Below are 19,187 nucleotides of genomic sequence, written 5' to 3'. Positions count from 1 at the left end.
TGTGTAACTGCTGTCTGACCAGTAGAGTTTCTCTATATGGACATTCCATTACCATATTCAAGATATTTTGACATCTCTGCATACTCTGCACAGATTCAAACAGACTTCTAGATTTTTTTTATGGTCTTCGTTCTGAACTGGTTCTCTACGGTGTAGTGGTTCAAATCATGTTGTTTGCTAAGTCTTTTGTTATACTCCTCTTAGTGGATATGTCCCATGCTGCAGAAAAGGAAGATTCTGGAAAGAAGGATGGTTGTGTGTATGGACACCCTGGAATACCAGGCACCCCTGGATACAATGGAGTGCCAGGACGTGATGGACGAGATGGAGCCAAAGGTGACAAAGGGGATCCAGGTGAGAAAAACACTAGAATTTAGATGTTAGAAATGCAGTAGAAACTAAAATACAATATGTGTATATGTATATACTGGTCAAGAGTTTCTCTGGATTTACATGTTATAGTTAAGATATACGAGGTTTTGGTCTTGTCCACTCTCAACCAATAAAATATTGCATGAAAAAGGACTGGATTACATAGTCTGCTTTCATATGACAGTGGTGTATGCTGATATTCATATGAAACTAAAGCCCTGTATATACAACTAAAGGCATTATCAGCCCAAAGATGTTCTTTTATCTTTTCAAAGGTTATCTTGGGACCTGTGGAGCTGCAGGGAAAGAGGGACCAAAAGGAAATAAAGGAGAACTTGGTGAAGAATATCATTTTTGAGAACCTTTTCTTAAAACTTGTTTATCTTGAAACATGAACGGAGTTAGCAATTTGGGAAAAAAGGGTGAATTTTTCTATGAAAACCTAAAACCTTTTTTTTTTTTTTTAAGACAGAGACAATATTGTACAGTGCTTGTCAGTATTTGTCTTTTAAGTAGACAAGGAACATTTCTTTTTTAACTGAGATTTGAAATGCCTTGTTAGGTGCTCCGGGCACAGACGGAATTAAAGGACGGCGTGGAGACAGTGGAGAGAGGGGCCCACCTGGTAAAATGGGGCCTCAAGGGTTCCCAGGCCCACATGGTCTTAAAGGTGAGAAGGGAGAGGTAGGACTGCCTGGGCCCCAGGGTATCAAAGGGGATGAGGGGCCTCAGGGACCTGAGGGCCCTCAAGGAATCATTGGGTACCAGGGAGAAAAAGGCTTCCCAGGCGCTATGGGTTCCCCAGGAAGACCTGGTCCTAAGGGGGACATTGGCCCTCCAGGTCACAGGGGCACTATTGGCTACCGTGGTGACAAAGGGACAAAGGGGGAAACTGGAGAAAAGGGGTCCAAAGGAGACATGCCTGAAATCCCCAAGAGTGCTTTTTCTGTTGGGCTGACTGTGCAAACCAAGCTACCTGCCAGTAATGCTCCCATACGTTTTGATAAAATCATCTACAACCGGCAGAACCACTACAACCCGCAGAGTGGTCGCTTTACTTGTGCAGTCACTGGAGCTTACTACTTCACCTACCACATCACTGTTTTTTCCCGAAACGTCAGGGTGGCTCTCATGAAGAATGGTCAGAGTATGATTTACACCATGGATAACTACCAGAACAGTGAGGACCAGGCAGCAGGGGGTACAGTGCTTCACCTAGAGGTTGGGGACAAGGTATGGCTTCAGGTGTCTGGAGGACAGCTCTTCAATGGACTCTACGCAGACGATGATGATGACACAACATTTTCTGGTTTCCTTCTCTTTGCTGAGTGATAATTAGATTTTAGGTATAACTTTGTAGATTAATCCAATTTTAAGCAATAAACAGCTCCCTAAATGGTGTAATGCAAACAAATTGATTTGCTACATACATTCTAAATAATAATTGTTCTTACTAATAATAAAAAATATTGCCTTTCTATCATCTGTTTTTATATCCAGCACTTTTGTTTGTTTGCTAGTTTGTTTTTACTGGTCAAATTTAATTTGCTGGGTAAGTTATACAATTGGTGTTATTTTTCAAAATAACTCTGTTCAAATGCAAATATAGAAAGGTCCACAAACCAGTACATAGTTTTGGGTCGTTCACTGTCCTCTTGGAGGCAGACGACGAAAAACACCGGACAGCTTGTCCGCTCCGCCCCCAGTACAGTCACAGCAACAAGTGCAACGATGCTGTCCAATAACGTCGCTCTGCTTGGAATGCTTTGGACAGTTTTCTAGCGTTTTCGCTGTTTAGAATCAACGAACTTTTAACTGTACTTTGAGGTAGACAAAGCAGGCAAGCTAAATTAATTCGTTTTTTTGTGTTTGTTTTACCGTTGAACTGGTATCGATCTACAGAGTCCTTAAGTACATATTTGCGACTTTTGTTGTATAACTTATATTTGGCTACTTGGAGACCCCGGTTCGAAATCTTGGCTAGTTTTAAAATGTAGATTAGTTTCGCATTTCTTAGTTTATCTTTCTTTGGGAGCGAATGAACGATTTTCGATGTGTTTCCCAAAAAAGCTAAATATGCGCATTTCAGCGGACCTTGGACTTTTCTTTAAAGGATACACGTGTTCAGTGGATAGAAAACAGTTAGAAGCCACGCATTTGGTGTGAAGACACCAGTACTAGCTATAAAAAGTATGAGAAAGGTACGTTGGATTTGTTTTTAAAGCTATAACCTTTATTGCACTGGCAGTTAAATAACCTATTTTTAAAAATAGAACACTTATCAAGCAAATGAGTGCATTGTCCGTCGTTTAAATTAATGGGCTGTCGGTTTTGTTTTGTTTTTTATTTTAACGTGATGCTAATGCTTCGAATGTTAGCTAGCTAGTTAGTTAGCTAAGGAGGAGGAGGGGAGTATCTTCACGAGAGTTGCATTGTGCGTTACTAGCCCAAGCCCCAGTGGTTGCTATAGTGATGGGTTGTCGGGTTGCGCGAGGCTGGTGGGGGTGGGTAAGCTAAAGTCACCCATAAGGAAGTTTATGGACAAACCGAGTAAATTAAATTCACAGATAAGTTAAAAGCAATATGTGCTTTGCAGGAAACCTCAGCAGAACCCTTAATAACTTCAGTTATCGGCACCTGGTCTGTCGTAACGCGAAATCCGATTTCCGCTGTGTGGTAAATTGGTGTTCTCTCTAGGGTGTCGAGATAGTCAAAACATTCTGGGCGCTTTTGACTATAGGATGCATATGTCTAGACATTCATAAACATTCATAATCATCATATAGTGACAATGCTTGTCGCATTTGTTGCTTCTGATGCGTCAATTTCATTTAACATGTAAAAACATTAAGATTAAAATAAGTAAAGTCTATAGAATTCACATGCATAAGGTTAACATTAAGAATAACATTTTTAATTATGGCACTAACTGTAATGATTATGCAGTTCTGCCACACATGGGTAATGGAATGTCCTCCTCCATCCTGCTTTAAGACATACGGGGACTTTAATTTCTTACACTTTCCCTCCTCAGTCTATGCTTGCACAACTTGAAGCCAGATTTTTTTACTCCCACTTACTACTCAATTAACCTACCAAATTTCCGCATTAGCACATTCACAATCCTCTAGCCCTTGATGGCATGCTTTCTGTGATTTTAAAAGCATCGGATGATTTGCATGCCCTCTTCTGTGCATGTTCACATATCTAGTTTAGTGATTATAACAGAGTGATGTGAAGCAAGAATCGGAATAACATCGGAATAAAATTTGTTTGACTTATTGTACTCAGTTTGTTTGTGCAAAGCCCACTTTTTATACATAAATTCTACAAGTTTTTCTCTGTATCTGTTCTGCAGAAAATCCAACACTTTCACAGATTATTTCTAGATTTAAAATTTTATTTTATTTTTTTACACTTTTCATTCGGGTACTTTAATCAGTTCCTCTGTGTTAGTAAATCTTTTGTCACTGATGACATTCAGAGAGGTTTTGTGTCAAGATGGAGGCCGGACGAGGACCACCGTAGCTCAGCACGTGGGTAAGCGAATGCCTGAGTAGGTGGTAATGTTACCGGGCTTCCCATACCCACAGCAGGGTGTGTTCCGTTCTTAAATCTCTTTCTTTTTCACTTGACAAAAAAGGAGGAACTGGGTCACAGCACAGTAATGCAGTGCCAGTCACCAAACAACAGGAGTAAATCACACTCGTTTTCACTGCAGATAAGTGGCTGTTGTGTCCAAAGACCAGCCTTGCACTGAGTTTACCGTGAGGCGTTTCCTCTGTGTGGAATGCCTGTCACTCTTGCTCCCCGTGCCTGTGTCTGCGTGTTTGACAGTGTGCAGACGTATGAATGGGAGACTGTCATTAAAGTTCACATACTCAGATTATATCTGAGAGCAGGGATGCAGGGATGCATCCTTAGCAGCCTGCTGAAGAATACACATGTGTCTTTTAATGTGATCATGCAAAAAACACGCGTCTGCCAGTTGGCAGATGGCAGTGAGTCGGACATTCCATTCGGCCTTTTGAAAGGAATAGTGTGCCGACCTTTGTCATTCACTTTAAACATTTTTTTTTACTACTATTCTTACTCTTATAATTGTCTTGTTCTGTATAGAGTAGCATACATGGCATATTTCCTCAGCGAAGCAGCAAGCTAGAGAGACTTGCTTGTCTTTGTAGATTAATAGAGCCAATATGGTGGGTTGGTCTTAGGATAGTACATAATTTTGATTATTGTAATAAAGCAATTTGTTCATAGAACATGGACTCATCTGATTCTTAATCTATGTAATACTGAAAACTAGCACCAGTTAAATGATACTTTGATTCTGTCTTCTCTGACATGATGTCTGGCATGATGTCTTGCAGTTTAAAACTGGCCTTTTGTGTATAAATAAGACTTTATCTTGTGGGTCTGGGAAGCAAAGTGTCTTTTACTGGGGAATGAGTAATAGTGTTGTAAAAATGTATATAGACGTAGGGTTTGTGTGGTTATGTGTGCATGTAGTTAGAAGGTTGTTAGAAGGCTAATTGGAGAGTGTGCTTCCAGACCACAAAAGTGTGTGATATTAGATGGCTTGTCACCTACCAAACAACAAAAAACTTGGCTCATGGTGCCTTTTGGGCTGCCAGTTGAGAAGTAACTGAAACAGGTCGGTGTGAGAGAAACCTGGCAAAGATCTGAGATTAATCTGTGTTTTCAGACACTTCCTGACTGCATTCAGTGTTAAGTTCCAGTTTCAGTATGCTGTACTAGTAACTGTAGTATCCTCTTCTTGTCTTTTATAAGTTTTTGAACATATTAGTCTGCCCTCTGTTCTTGGTGTGGGAGTGGGTCTGTGTTGGTAGCCTTCCTTCTTGGGAGTTTAATCTGAGCCTGTCTCCAGCTGGTAGCCAGGTCAGGGGTGTGGGGTGGGAGTGGAGTGCCTCTCTGAGCTCTTAATTAACTCCACTCCTGCATTGAGCATGTGAGCATGAAGTTGAGAAAAGCGAAGTGAAAGAGAGAGGTAGCAAAGTAAGCTCCGACGCACTGCCGCCGATGTTGGCTGATCGAGGAGGGATCGGAGGTTGTAGACTTAATTGCATTCTTTTGAAGCTGCAGACAAACAAAGGCCTTGGTGCTGGTGCATTTTTCATAGCTTGTTATAGCTTGGGGCTGTCAGGTTAGGCGCCTTGGTTCAGGGGTATAGTGTGTGTCATAACCAGTCTGTATAGCCTGGAGTGAACTAAAGTCACTTCCAGTCTAAGGTAATGGTGATTTGATTTGGGTTGTTTTGCCTTCTGTTTATGGACATGCGGTTGATTTCACAACTTAAACCAGAGAGAGTCTGCAGAGGCATGGTGAGGCAGTAATTATGACCTTATCGATGTCAGAGGAAGGCCGGCGAGTTGAGGAAGTTTAAGAATTCCAGTTGTTTTGTTATAAGTACGTGTTTGTCTGGTTTTTCCAGGGAACGCAGTGAGACAGGTGGCTAGGTGGGTGGGGTGTAAAGCAGATTGGCCTCCTTAGTCCCACCCCTGCCCCCTCACTCAAGCTTCAGTGTTCATGTTCAAATCCGGAAAAACATGGCAATTTGTTGCATTAATCATGATGGATTAGTGCATTTTTTTGTTTATTGCGTAGTCATGCTCACCCAAAATCTTTCATCAAAGCTGACTTGGCATCAGTCTACGACTTCCAGGTCCCTGAAATGTGGCTCTTCTCTCACAAGCATTATATTGCATGGTTTACGTGTTTCAGACCTGAAGCAGTTTTAACAGTACTGAGTTTGGACAACATTCAGCCTGCTCCTGTGCTCTAAGCATACTCTGCTGTACAAAAGCCTCTTTTAAGGCTTTTAAAGGTGCTGCCTGAATTATGAATTCATACCAGAAAAGGACAGTGTTTAGACACATCCCACAGCACTACACTTTTCTCACAGTACTAATAAGCAGTTTGAGGTTGCACAACTGCAAACCAGAAATCTTAGGATCATAGTTCACTCATATTCTTTCTCATGTAAGATTTGGAAAGCAACAATGAACCTAAAACTGATAGGCATCCTACAGTTTTTCAGATAAGGTTGAACTGATAAGATGATCAGATCATTGTGATTCAGTAGTTATGGTGTACTCTTTCAGATGCATTATGATATTAGAGTATAGTAATACCTCAACGTATTGTCTAAAACCTGTCCTATCCATGTTATTGTGTTTTTGAGCTTCATGCATATCAGTAGGTCTGTGGCATCATATCAGTATGTTTATCTGGCATTTTGGGTTACTTGAATGCATCTTGTCCTGTCTGAATGGTAATCCTAATGCTCTCGTGTCCTGTCGTCTTGCAGGCAGCTCCAGCAGATGGAGCCTCATCTCTTGGCGAGGCTTCTCTCTGTCCTGCACTACATGACTCTTCTCATGGCTCTGACCCAGAGGCCACAGGGAGACCACTCTGCAGTTCTTTCCAGGATAGACGCATGATCCATGGTCCAGCTCCTAGCTGCGTAGCCCAGGCGAGGCCCATTCTCTCTGAGGCCTGCTGCGAGAAGCGTGGACTCAGCAGACCTAGTACTCAGCCCTGGTTCAGCTCTGCAGTTACAGACGGGCAGGCCAGGCCATGCCCCTCCAGGATCGCGCGCATCTTCTCATCCCAGCAAAGGTGCGACTCAGTGGGCCCTGAGCGGACTCCACTCTGGGGCCCAGCCAGCAATCCTCAGGCTTGGCCTGGCCTCACACGCTCCTTCAAAAAGCTGCGCTCCTCTGTACTCCAGGGTATCCAGAACAGGGCAGGTTCAACAGGAGCCAATCAGGAGAAAGACTTCTCCTCTGTGACCAGTGAGGATGGCAACGGTTTCTTTGTAACCAGGCGGGACCTAGGGCAAGGAGGCAGTCAAAGGTGTGGTGAGAAGGTATCCACAGTGACCAATGGGGTGTCGAAAGCTGGACCGAATCCATGCATTTCAGATGAGGAAGATGATTACGAGGAGTGTGGGGGTGGTCTGCAGAGGAATTCTCATTTCTCACAGAGTATCCGCAGGGCGTATGGAGCAGGACGGATCTCCTTGCTGGACAGTGAACCAAGGCAGCCAGACAGCCCCAAGCCCCCACAGCCTGCTCCGCGCCGTCGTCCATGCAGCTCTGTGGAGCCCCTTGGGCCTGACGTGGTTCTCGATAGTGATGACAGTGTTAAGGCTTTGGGCAGACTGAGCAAAAGCGCTGACAACTTGCCCATCTTCAAGAGTCCCTTCAGACGCAAGGTGCCCTCTGCTCAGCCACAGAGCCCGAAAATTTCTGAAGCCACGGTTTTGGCCTGTACTTTGTCTGTGGACGTGCAGGAATGCAGACCAGGACGACATCAGAGCCCCGCGGGAGTCCGGGAACGAATGCTGAAGCTCGTTGGCAGTTTGACGGATCTGTCAGCCAGTAACAAGGCCAGTCCAGTCCCCACGCCCAGCAGGGCCCCGCTGTCAACTCTCAGCCAGCTCCATGATGACTACTCACGCAGGACTCCCTGCATTCCCGCCAGCGAGCGGCAGCGCAGGCCCCCACCAGCACATGCCCAGGCGCCTGACAGGCAGACAGTACAGGCTGACATACATGGACACACCCTGGCTGTAGACCCCACCCCATTTGTCCCTGCCTCCTTTAGCTCCTCCTACGATGAGGTCACACAGACTTCCAGTCCCACAGCACAGCTGTCTAGGAATTACGAGCAGCTTTCTGCAGCCTCCCCAGCCCCATGTCTAGATATTCCTGTCAGCACTCTCCCACAGAATTGTGGGACTGTAGAGGAGCAGCAAAATGTGAAAGATGAGCCCATTAAACATGAGCACTGCACAAGCTCCAGCCTGGAGCAGAGAGTGAACTGCATTAAAATTGGTTTGGAGGTAAGGTACTTTACTTACACGCTATTCACATATTTCAATTATAGGTCAATATGATGGATCTAGGATGCATTATCCATCAGAACGCATCTGAAGAAGTAGTGGGTTTAAGAGATTAATCCATCAACTGACATAAAAAGCTAGACAGAGGCCTTCTGTGTCTCTAAATACTTGCTAGTTAGGAACAAGGAATATAAATGAGTATATTAAAATCTATTATATCTTAAGTTTTGGATTAGAATTTTCCAGCTACATGACTTGAGATCTCCTCTGTGGAATGATTATGCTTTCATAAGATATTATACATGGTCACTATCAGACATAGAAAAACCAATATGGAAATTATTTTGCTGATATTATGGTATGAAATGAAAACCAAATGCCATTTCACCTGTGTTTGCTTATATGTAGCTCTAACAGGCATCCTTCCCATTCAAAGTGCAGCTGCTTTTTTAGATACCGTTCTCCACCCTAGCGATAATGTGTTGTCAAGGCCCTGATTTAGATATGTATTAGGTTACTAACGCTACAGAGGACGTGCGGGAAGACACATATGTTGTGCTACTTTTAAAACTCTGCCTTATGTTTGCTTTTACATAGTCAGGAAATTATATTTTCAGGAAAAAAGTAATGGCTGGTTTGTGTGTTATAATGTAGTTGAACAAGCATCCTGTGTAGTTGCATGTAAGCAGGTTAATGCAGGTAGGTTTGTCCATTCATGAGTCATTACGGCATGCCAAGACTGCATTAACAAGAGTCAGAGGACGGAGCGAATATTTTAGTGGCCACCTTCAAGGTCACTGGTTATATGGGGCCAGTCACGCAACCTTCACCTTTGTCTCTGGAAATGATAAGTGGCAGTGGAGACAGATTGTGCGTACTGAGGACTTGTTCACAGGCTTATTTCAGAGGCAGGTCATTTAGCTGACCCCTGCACTTGCCACTATAAACTCACCTTTTGGCTCAACTTCTGTGAGTCTGATGCTAAGGTCTTTGAAGAACACTGACGAACCAATAAACTCATCAAGCCAGTGCATTGTGCATTGATCCTCTCGTCTCAGCTGATTGGATGACTCTTGTTTGACACAGCATTCACTCAGAGTGCCAGTGGCTGTAAACACTCAGAAAGGCATCACGCCAGTAACCATCATCTGCGCTCTTGCGAGGGAACTCACAGGGTTAATGATTAGCCCTCGTTTATGATTAGTGTAAGTTGCTTAAGCAATGGCTCCCTGAGCTGAGGCTGGATGCTTTATTACTTGGCCCAGGCTAACGTCCAGGGGTCAAAGTCCAGGAGGCGCAACAAACCAGAGCAGGCAGAGCATTCATGTAGATGCACGTGCGCTTTCCAGAGCACGGTAACCCTTTGTGGTGCCTCAGGGAACAGCCTCCGGGACACGGTGTCCTCCGCTTGCATGTGTTGAGGAGCTGGTGTCTTCATGCATGAGTGTCGTCATGGTGCTGATCCACTGTATGCCATTTCAGTGCTTCTGGAAGACTCCAGAGAGACGGCCTGAAATTATGGAGGTAAGCAGGTGTTTTTTGTCTCCTGTGGATTGCACACTAGACGCCCTCCTGAGCAGAATGGTGTTCTCACTAAGGCACGTGGAACTGGACAGGGCAGCATAGATCTTCACATATTTAACAACCATTATTATTAAGATGAAATTGAGTTGCTTTTGTTAAATGACATCTTTGTGTTTCTTTCTGAAGCTGATGTTTCCTCTGACTGTTAATCCGTGAAAAGTGAAGCATCTTTGTGGCAAATCTCCCAGTGACTCATGAATGTGCAAACATAAACAGCTCATTACATTTCTGGGGCCACTAACAAGTGTGTGGTGAAGAAAGTGGAATGGGTTTGATTTGTTTCACTCCTAATCCAGTGAGAAGTAAGCTAATTGTAGTTTGTTCACACTGTATGTTTCACTTGTGGGTGCATCGTTGTGTAAGAGTCCTGAGAATGCCATAGCTTTTTTGTTGCTGGAAGTTCAGGACCATGCAGTCAGCCCTGCTCGTCTTGTAGAAAGATGACTTAGATCCTCCCTCTTATTGATCTACAGCCACGCTGGCCAATCTGGCCACCTGCCCGCTCATGCAAAGAGAACTGGGAAGACGGCACTCTCTTTTGTTCAGCTGACCTAAGAAATGCATGAGTAGCAGTTGAAATTTTGTAGCAGCGGGCTTCAAGTGTCTCAGAGGCAGCACATGCTCATATTCACGCTCCCTGATTGGCTGGTTCCGTGCCATTGAATTGGCAACATTTAAGATTAGGGAGACAATACAATTTACAATACTCTGGACTACAGTGGATAACGGTGTCAAAGCGATTGTGTTTTTCCAGTTGCAGTTGCTTTTAGCTGCTCAGACAATTAGGAAAGGTGAGAGCTTTCTGCATGATCCCCTACACATTACACACGGATCCTTTTAGTGGCTTCCCCCTGATCATCATCTTCACTGTCTTGACTATAGAATGGTTGGCAGAAGGTCTACTTTTATGTTTATGAACAGTAAAGTACAGTGTCTGTTTTCCACTAATTGCCCTTCAAGGATAACTACATTTAATTGAAAATTTAATTCCATCTTGCAGGCAACATCAGAAAGCCTGGATGCAGAAGGCCTTCGAGAACTGAACACTCAGAAAGACAGAGACTCTGCCTACACCAGCCCTCCTGTCACACCCACCTGTTCCACAGAGTCTTCCCTGGTAGGCACGGCAACCTCACCAGGCTCTTCCAGTGACACGCCTACCTCCGTTGGGCCTAGGAGGCGGGAGGGTAGATCCAGACCTCGGCCAGTCTCAGACTATGGCCAGATGATTTCAAGGAAGTACTTTATTCCTGAGAAGGAAGTGGAACGTCAGGGTAAGGAGGTGGACTACATTTGCCAGGAGGACTCCAGCAACAGCGACGGGCACTCCGAGAGGGGTGGCCAAGAGAATGGCGACATGAATGGACATTTGGATAGCGCAAAGCGGCGACCCATCTCTGTTATAGGAGGAGTGGATCTGTTCCCCTCTCCTGAAGAAAAGGAAGACACTGATCCCCTGCCTTCTGTAAGCCTTTGTTCGCTTCTAGCCCTGCTGAGATAACTTAACCTTAACTTCTGACAATCTGCACTTTTGTATCTAAAGCCATTTTTTATGATTAGGCATTTTTTCCAGACCATATATCCCCTTTTTTGCACAGTTAAGATTTAAGCTTTAAAGTGCATGCTTTAATGTACATGCTGTCTACCTATGCAGCCCAAAGGAAGTGTTAGCTTTCAGGCCTGACGCCTTAAAACTCCAGGCTTTAATGAAATTGCAGAGGTCATATCTTGTTCCTCCCTGTGCCCTTTGCATTATGAGTGGTGACATCGCTAGTCAGCAGCTTAAGAATTTCTTGAGGTCAGCTCATCTCAAGACTGTCTTAGAAATATTCTAACAGGAAATGGAACTCAGGTGTCACATTGTTGTAATTATAATTGAGAAAACCAGGAAAATATAACCTGAGATCTGTCCACGTTTTCTGTCACAATAACATCATTGAGCAACATATGATGTAATGAAATCCACAAAACATTTCCAAAAGCCTGCTTTCCTTTGTAAATGAACCATCTGAAACTCTCTTAACAAATGGCATGTGGAATAGTCTCTCAAATGGGTTTCATTATTGTTATCTCTCTCATCTAGAAGCAGAAACCTGATCCCCCTGTTGTATGTTGTGAGAGATGAGCTAAAAAAAACAATACATCAGTTGGTTTAAGAAGTTGACCTGAGTTGTTGTGTATTCACCTGAAGGTGAAGTGCCATATTTTCACAGGCCACTGCCTTTTGTGGAACAGTCACCGTACTCTCTGAACATAAACTAGGGGGACCGCTTTAAGGTGGTTAATGGGCCGTGTACATTTCGCTGTGTTGCAGCCCGCTGCCCGGCCACCCGTGCCATCCCACGGCGTGCCCCCGTACAGGGGCGTGTCTGCACGCCTGCGCCCCTGCACCTTCTCCCAGAGCACCCCCACGGGCCTGGACCGGGTGGGCCGCTGCAAACTGACCCGAGTCCTCAGTGGTGAGTGTGTGTGTCTGTGTGATATTCTTGCCTTTGATGTAAGCAGTGTCCCTGTGTTTAGAAACAAACTGTTATCAGTGTACAGCCTGGAATTGTTATAATGCAGTTATAAGATGTGAGTGTTCCCAGCGTCCAGAGTGCAAGGTAAGTATTTCTTGTAAATCGGTTTGAGTGTATTCAGCATGTGTTCATTTGTGCCTGAGGCATATAGCCATGTGTATGTCTTTGTCTCCCACACAGACAGACAGGGTTTGATGTTTGTTTGTATGTGATATCTTCATGGGTGTGTTTGTGGTCTGCAGATGGGAACTCGGATGGCTGTGCCGGGTTGGATGACAGCGTGAGTGAGGAGGACGGCAGTTTCGATGAGATCACAGAAGGAAAACCGTACCTGCAGCCAGAGGTAGATCTCTCCACCCTCAGTCAGGTAAGCAACTAGGTTTTGCGTAGTGTGAGTGCGTGTGTTCTGTCAGGATGAAAACTTTAAAGCTGATTGATGTTTGTTTTTTCACTAAATCTGTTAATATTTTTAAGAAAATCCACTAGGTTTGAGAGCTGCATGACTGCATACGTTCACTAATTCATGAGTCATGCATTCTCATGTGTTGAGTTAAATAGTTAATGTGTGTGTGTTTGATGAACTGTTAGTGGCTGCAGTTAAAAGCGAATTATTTTAAATGGTTTGCATTGTGCATGTGACTGAGTTTATCCATGTGCTGAGCATGTGCAGTGTCTTCCTGTGTAAACCCACATCTGTGTATACCTGTCGCCCTGCATGTCTGTCATGGCTTTCACCTGTGTGGCAGTGAGTGTAAATCAGCAGACCCTCCCCTAACCCTACTGTCCCTTGCTGTCCCACCCTGCCGCAGTACATCCTGTCAGGCCACGCAGTGTATGCCGAGGCCCTGTGGGACCATGTCACGATGGGCGAGCAGGAACTGGCCTTTAAAGCCGGGGATGTGATCCGGGTGCTGGAAGCCCAGGAGAAGGACTGGTGGTGGGGGGCAGTGGGTGAGCGCCAGGCATGGTTCCCTTCCAGCTTTGTGCGGGTGAGTGTCGGGTAGATTGCGCTCGGACACTCTCTGAGTGAAGAACGTGTAACAAAACCCCTAGTCAAACACTGCAAAGGACTGGTAGCCCCTGAAAGTCATGCAAACTTAGCCTGATCAGCTCCTGGGTTTGGCTTAAGAGAGCATCGCTATGGTTACGAGTACTGACTGGCAAGTTTTTGTGGGAGGGGGACCATGAGAACTGTAATCGCTCTATAGGAGCATTAATGGAGAGTGGAAGTGCTGTGAATTTGCTGTGGTGTGGAGTATAGGCAGTTTTTAATCTGTTTACTTTGAAGCAGATTAGGTCTGTCAGATGTAACTAAACATGTTTGAAGTTTACTCTCCAAGTGTCTATGTAAATGAGGATAATGTCTCTTTCTAACATCTGATGTCTTAAACATTTAAAAACCTATTACACATTATAGTCTAGTAATTCAAGGTTTTGTAAGATTGTATAAATGCCAGTTTTCCACTGTCCCATTGGTCTTGGTGAGTAACCATAGCATCGCATTGTCTGACAGGTGCGCGTAAACCAGGAGGACTCAGGCAGTGAGAGCGTGGAGAGTGTGGAGGGTGTGGACCAAGAGGAGACACTCTCCAAGGATCCCCGCAGCCAGAACTCTGAGCAACGCGAGCAAATGAGGGCAAACGTGGTCCAGGAGATTATGAACACAGAGCGTGTCTATATCAAACACCTCAGAGACATCTGTGAGGTGGGCCTACTTCTATACCTAAAAGATTTATTGTTGTGATATCTTTTTTGATAGCCATATGACATGCTCAAGGAATTCACCTCTTTCAGAAAGCCTTTAATTCTTTGTGTAGGTATTAAGAAATAAATGGTTAACAGTTCCATCTCGGCATAGAGTACATACTCAACATTATGAGACCCTTTCGAGTTTTGGTATGTTTCCAACTCATGCACAAAATAATTTTAGTTCATTTTTTGCTCATCAAACTACACACAATACTTCAAAATGATAAAGCAAAAATTGGTTTTTGGAGTGTTTTGTAAATATACTAAAAATAAAAAAACTCAAATATTAAATTTAAATACTATTTAGACCCTTCACTCAGTACTTTCTTAAAGTACTTTGGGAAGCAAAGACTTGGAAATGATCCTACAAGCTTGACACCCCTTTCTGTTAGAGGTTTCTCCATGGTAGAACAGTTCAAGCTCATCCAGTTTAGATGGGAATCGTAAGTGCACAGCCATTTTCAGCTCTCCAGAGATGCTCTGTTGGGTTCCGATCTCAATTCTGGCTGGGCCTCTCCAGGCCTTTTTAAAGAATTTTCCCAAATCCACTCCAGTGTTCTCTTGAATGAATGCCTTGGGTCGTTGTCTTGTTGAAATATAAACCTTCAAATCAGAAAAGATTTTCACCAAGGAATGCATTTTTTCCTGCATCCATCTCCCCCCTGACTAATCTCCCATTCCCTGTCATAGAAACACCCCCACAGTGTGATGCTGCCCCAGTGTTTGATAGTAATGATATTAATGAGTTTCCTCCATACACATTGCTGGAAATCACAGCCACATAGTTCAATCTTCATTTCATCAGACCAGAGCACCTTGATTTTCATGGTCTGAGAGTTGTTCAGGTAAATTTTGGCAAACTCTAAGAAGGCTTTAATGTGCCTTTTAGTGAGGAATGGCTTCCATCTGCACACTCTACCATAAAGGCCCGACTGGTGCAGTGCTGCACTGAAGGTTATCCTGCTGTAAGGTTCTCCACAAAGGACTTCTGGATCTCATTTATAATGACCATTGTGTTCTTGGTACCCTGTCTGACCAAGTCCTATCATTTGACTGTGTGGAAAACTATTGGAGGTTACAAACTTTGGATTCCAAACATCATTCATTTGAGAACGATGGAAGCTACCATACCCTTGGCACTTTCACTGCTGCAGAGGTTTTTTGTTCTGTTTTTGTTTTTGTTTTTTATAGAAAGGGTCTGTGTAAGGGAGTAAATGGCCCAGCATGACTACTGTTCAATGCTGCTCTCTGCTGGCCAGATCCATGAAATGACTATGAGGATTTGTGGAGGAAATACTGGTTTCCTGAATATGGATTCAGTATGATCTTGTACTAAACTGCAGCGCCAGTGATGAATCACTATTGGAAATTCTTTTTAGCCTGGGCTTGGACTTAATGTGGATTTTGGAAATTGGACCTAAAATCATTATAATTAGCCACTGGTAGGTGAGTGGTAGGGTTTTTTATGAGTGTTATTTCTAATCTGTTTATAGGGGTATATCCGTCAGTGCAGGAAACACCCGGGTATGTTCACAGATGCACAGCTCGGAACAATCTTCAGCAACATAGAAGAGATCTACAAATTCCAGAGGAAATTCCTCAAGGATCTAGAAAAGAAATATGATAAGGAGAACCCTCATCTGAGTGAAATTGGGTTCTGTTTCCTTCAACAGGTATGTTGCCTACACATGCATGTACACACACTGTTCATGCATACATTTGCCCAGTTGTGTTACTCTATTTCTGAGGACTTCCATACCATATTTAATATTTCTTGTTCATTTCTTGTTAATATGGTAACAGAATAAGTATAAATAATGAAAGAGGAATAAAAATCAAAACAACAAAAAACATTTATGTATGTATGTATTTATTTATTTATTTATTTATTTATTTAAATAAATAACTTCTTTTGATTGCCAGATGCCAGAATGAACCTTTTTTTATTATTATTTATTTATTTTAAAAACATTTTATTCATTCATTCATTCATTCATTCATTTATTTGGTTTTGAAGCTTTATGGTACTTGCATACATTTTTGTATATCTTTCTCTCCCTCTCTGTCTCTCAAAAACACACACCTATGCACACACACACACACACACACACACACACACACACATATATTAAAGCATTTCGGATGTAGCTCTTTCTCATACGCTTGCGTCTGTCTCTCAGGATGAAGGTTTCTCCATATATTCAGAGTACTGCAACACGCACCCGGCAGCGTGTGTGGAGCTACAGCGTCTAATGAAGCAGGGCCGCTATAAGCACTTCTTTGAGGCTTGTCGCCTCCTGCAGCAGATGATCGACATCTCCATCGCTGGCTTCCTGCTCACTCCGGTGCAAAAGATCTGCAAATATCCTCTCCAGCTGGGCGAGCTGCTCAAATATACACCTAAAGACCACAGGTAATGCACAACTGAATGTGAGTCATGAACTCATACAGGCATTTTCACTTGAATGGCCTGTTGATTTTTCTTTCTTTTTTTTTTTATCTTTTTTTTTGATAATCCTGAAATTTAATCATACTTTGGAATTTTTACCGGTGCTAGAGAAAATCCATCACAAATAGAGACACATGTCCGTGCTTACTATGACCCAAATACACCCACGTAGACGTCCTCACAAATGTGACAGGGACATGGGTGACTGACCTATCGTGGCTGACAATAAGGGCCCTCAGCTGCACATGTCCAAGGTGGCATCGAGTGGTGTCGGTCAGTCAAATAGCCGACGTGCAGGTACGGATCAGTAGCTGGGTTCTTATGCACCTTTGCCGTGCTGTTCACTGCAGTGACTACGAAGGTGTGTGCGCAGCCCATGAGGCAATGAAGAATGTGGCCAGCCTAATCAACGAGAGGAAGAGGAGGCTTGAGAGCATTGATGCCATCGCACACTGGCAGGTGGCCATCCTCCAGTGGGAGGTGAGCTTCCCCAATCCAGGCCTGGCCCAGGTCCAGAAACCCTTTCTTATGACGTAACGACGTGTGACTCCTTCCTTATTCACACACAGGGCACTTTGTAGGATTTTACATTTTACATTTAGAACATTTAGCTGAAGCTTTTATCCAAAGCGACTTACAATTATGACAGAGTACAACTTGAGCAATTGAGGGTTAAGGGCCTTGTTCAGGAGCCCAGCAGTGGCAGCTTGCCAGTGGTGGGGCTTGAACTGGCTATCTTCAGATCTTCCAGTTCCAAAACGTGATTTGAAATGGGTTCCCAAAGCTGTAACAAGCACATTAATGTATCAATGTAAAATCTATGCTGAAAATGTCTCAGTTCAGTCTTTTTAATAAGGCTACTGGCACTGAGAGGTAGACAGGTTTTTTCCCTATGATCATACTGTGTATAGCCTCTATTGAATGAGCTTTACTGTAAAAACATGTTCTCATAATATATTTACTTACATGATCTACATTGTATGCTGTGCAATCCTGATCTTTTGTTATTCATAATCTTTTGTTTTTGTTAGGGCGAGGACGTGTTGTCACAGAGCTCAGAGCTCATCCACTCGGGCGAGTTGACACGCGTGGTGCGCGCTGGCAAGACGCAGCAGCGCAGTGCCTTCCTGTTTGACCACCAGTTGGTCTTCTGCAAGAAGGACGTTCTGCGGCGTGATCTGCTGCACTACCGTGGGCGCCTGCCCATGGATGGCGCCGAGACGCTGGATTTGCCTGACGGGCGGCACCCTGAGATGGGCACGGTGCGCAACGCCTTGGCCCTGCGCCACGCTGACACCCTGGAGCTGCTCTGCGTGCTGGCCTGCAGGAAGGTGCAGGACAAGCAGCGCTGGCTGCAGGCCTTTGCCCGTGAACGCCTCCGTGTGAAGGAGGACCAGGAGATGGGTGAGCCTTGCAGGATGTGTGACAACGGGGGGTCAGGGGGGGTTGTTGGGAGAAGAGGACTGTGCTGCTGCTGCTGAGTTTTTAGGTTTTTGTCAACAGGATTTTTATTTGCTTTATGAATATTTATGCATGTTAGTATTATGGATGGATTGTTCCTGAAATAATTTTTTGGGGGTGGAAAGTCAGACTTGCACAGAACTATTTAATAAATAACTGCTTTAATCTATGAAGAATTTAATTATGAAAATAAGTGTAGCATTGGACATGTTTGCGTGTCGCATTTTAGTGTTATTTTTTCTCTTGAAGGGATGGAGATAAGTGAAGCACAAAGAAAACAGGCAATTCAAAATGCCCGAAAATCAAAACAAGGCAAGATGAAAAGTAAGATTAGATCTTTTTTTAGTATCTGTAATATTTCAGTGTAGATGAGTAAATGTTTAATGTTTGTGTTTTTTCCCTTTAGACATAAGTTACCCTGGTCACCCTAGCCCTCTACATCACCAACCCCTCCACCCTCTCCATCAGCGCCATGTTACTGTGCCAACCAGTATCCCGCAGCAACAAGTGTTCTCCTTAGCAGAACCAAAGCGTAAACCCTCCCATCTGTGGTACACTTTCACACGCAGTGCCCTGTTCAGGAAATGACAAAGGTTCATCTTTACATCTGGTGACATGAAGATGCCTCTCAACACAGCCCTGGTGCCAATGTGAAGCCCCACAGAAGATGATGTGTGTATGCATGTGTGTATGCATGTGTGTAAATGTTCATTAAGACATTGCCGTTTTAATTATGGAAGTGAGATAGACAACAGAGAGATGAAGACTGTTTAGATTTTCATGCCCAAAGTATTAATTCCTCATTCTTTTTGTTGCTGGTCTGTTAAAGGTGTCTGTAGTTATTTTTCTGCTATGTTCCCTATATCAAAAAATGTTTAATAATGACAATGATGTATATTCATCATGCTGTGTGTCGTTGATATATATTTTTATTTGTTTATCTAAGGCTGGAACCTTTTTAAAGTTAGACATCTCTAGGCAAGTTAGTCCATAAACTAATAACTTTTAATGTTATAAAAATAAATGCTTGCACAAAGGTGTGGTACTCTGGTGTTCTTTCAACAAGATTTTTTTTTTTCACTCGGTTCAGTTTAGCTACTGGTTTTGGCTTCAGTACCGGCTATACAAATCCATCAGATAACGGAAACAGGAGCGCACTGTGTCCCTTCCGGATAAAGTTACA

The 19,187-nt window shown here is 43.7% G+C and overlaps 2 protein-coding genes across 4 annotated transcripts; both read left to right on the top strand.

The window, feature by feature from the left end:
* The first annotated feature begins 65 nt into the window (after nucleotides 1–65).
* On the top strand, nucleotides 66–2,094 carry c1qtnf9 (C1q and TNF related 9). The gene is made up of 3 exons (XM_027004468.2): nucleotides 66–354; nucleotides 648–710; nucleotides 935–2,094. Exons 1-3 carry the CDS (start codon nucleotides 168–170, stop codon nucleotides 1,702–1,704), a joined length of 1,020 nt encoding a protein of 339 aa, XP_026860269.2. The 5' UTR covers nucleotides 66–167; the 3' UTR covers nucleotides 1,705–2,094.
* On the top strand, nucleotides 2,093–19,032 carry spata13 (spermatogenesis associated 13). 3 transcript variants are annotated; one of them, XM_027004465.2, is made up of 13 exons: nucleotides 2,093–2,573; nucleotides 6,704–8,242; nucleotides 10,827–11,291; nucleotides 12,141–12,285; nucleotides 12,588–12,712; nucleotides 13,155–13,334; nucleotides 13,859–14,050; nucleotides 15,588–15,767; nucleotides 16,275–16,507; nucleotides 16,894–17,023; nucleotides 17,575–17,947; nucleotides 18,254–18,328; nucleotides 18,411–19,032. In XM_027004465.2, the coding sequence occupies exons 1-13, from the start codon at nucleotides 2,565–2,567 to the stop codon at nucleotides 18,590–18,592; spliced, it is 3,828 nt and encodes a 1,275-aa protein (XP_026860266.2). In that variant the 5' UTR covers nucleotides 2,093–2,564; the 3' UTR covers nucleotides 18,593–19,032. The 3 variants fall into 3 exon arrangements, with proteins under 3 accessions (XP_026860266.2, XP_026860268.2, XP_026860267.2); XM_027004467.2 differs by lacking the exon at nucleotides 2,093–2,573 and adding an exon at nucleotides 9,725–9,766 and having other exon boundaries at nucleotides 8,224–8,242; XM_027004466.2 differs by lacking the exons at nucleotides 2,093–2,573; nucleotides 6,704–8,242 and adding an exon at nucleotides 9,688–9,766.
* Nucleotides 19,033–19,187: the final 155 nt, after the last annotated feature.

Source organism: Electrophorus electricus, chromosome 5 (genome assembly GCF_013358815.1).
Source record: "Electrophorus electricus isolate fEleEle1 chromosome 5, fEleEle1.pri, whole genome shotgun sequence".
NCBI classification, from domain to species: domain Eukaryota; kingdom Metazoa; phylum Chordata; class Actinopteri; order Gymnotiformes; family Gymnotidae; genus Electrophorus; species Electrophorus electricus.
Note: the sequence above shows the minus strand (reverse complement) of the source record. Positions and strands in the feature narration are given on the sequence as shown.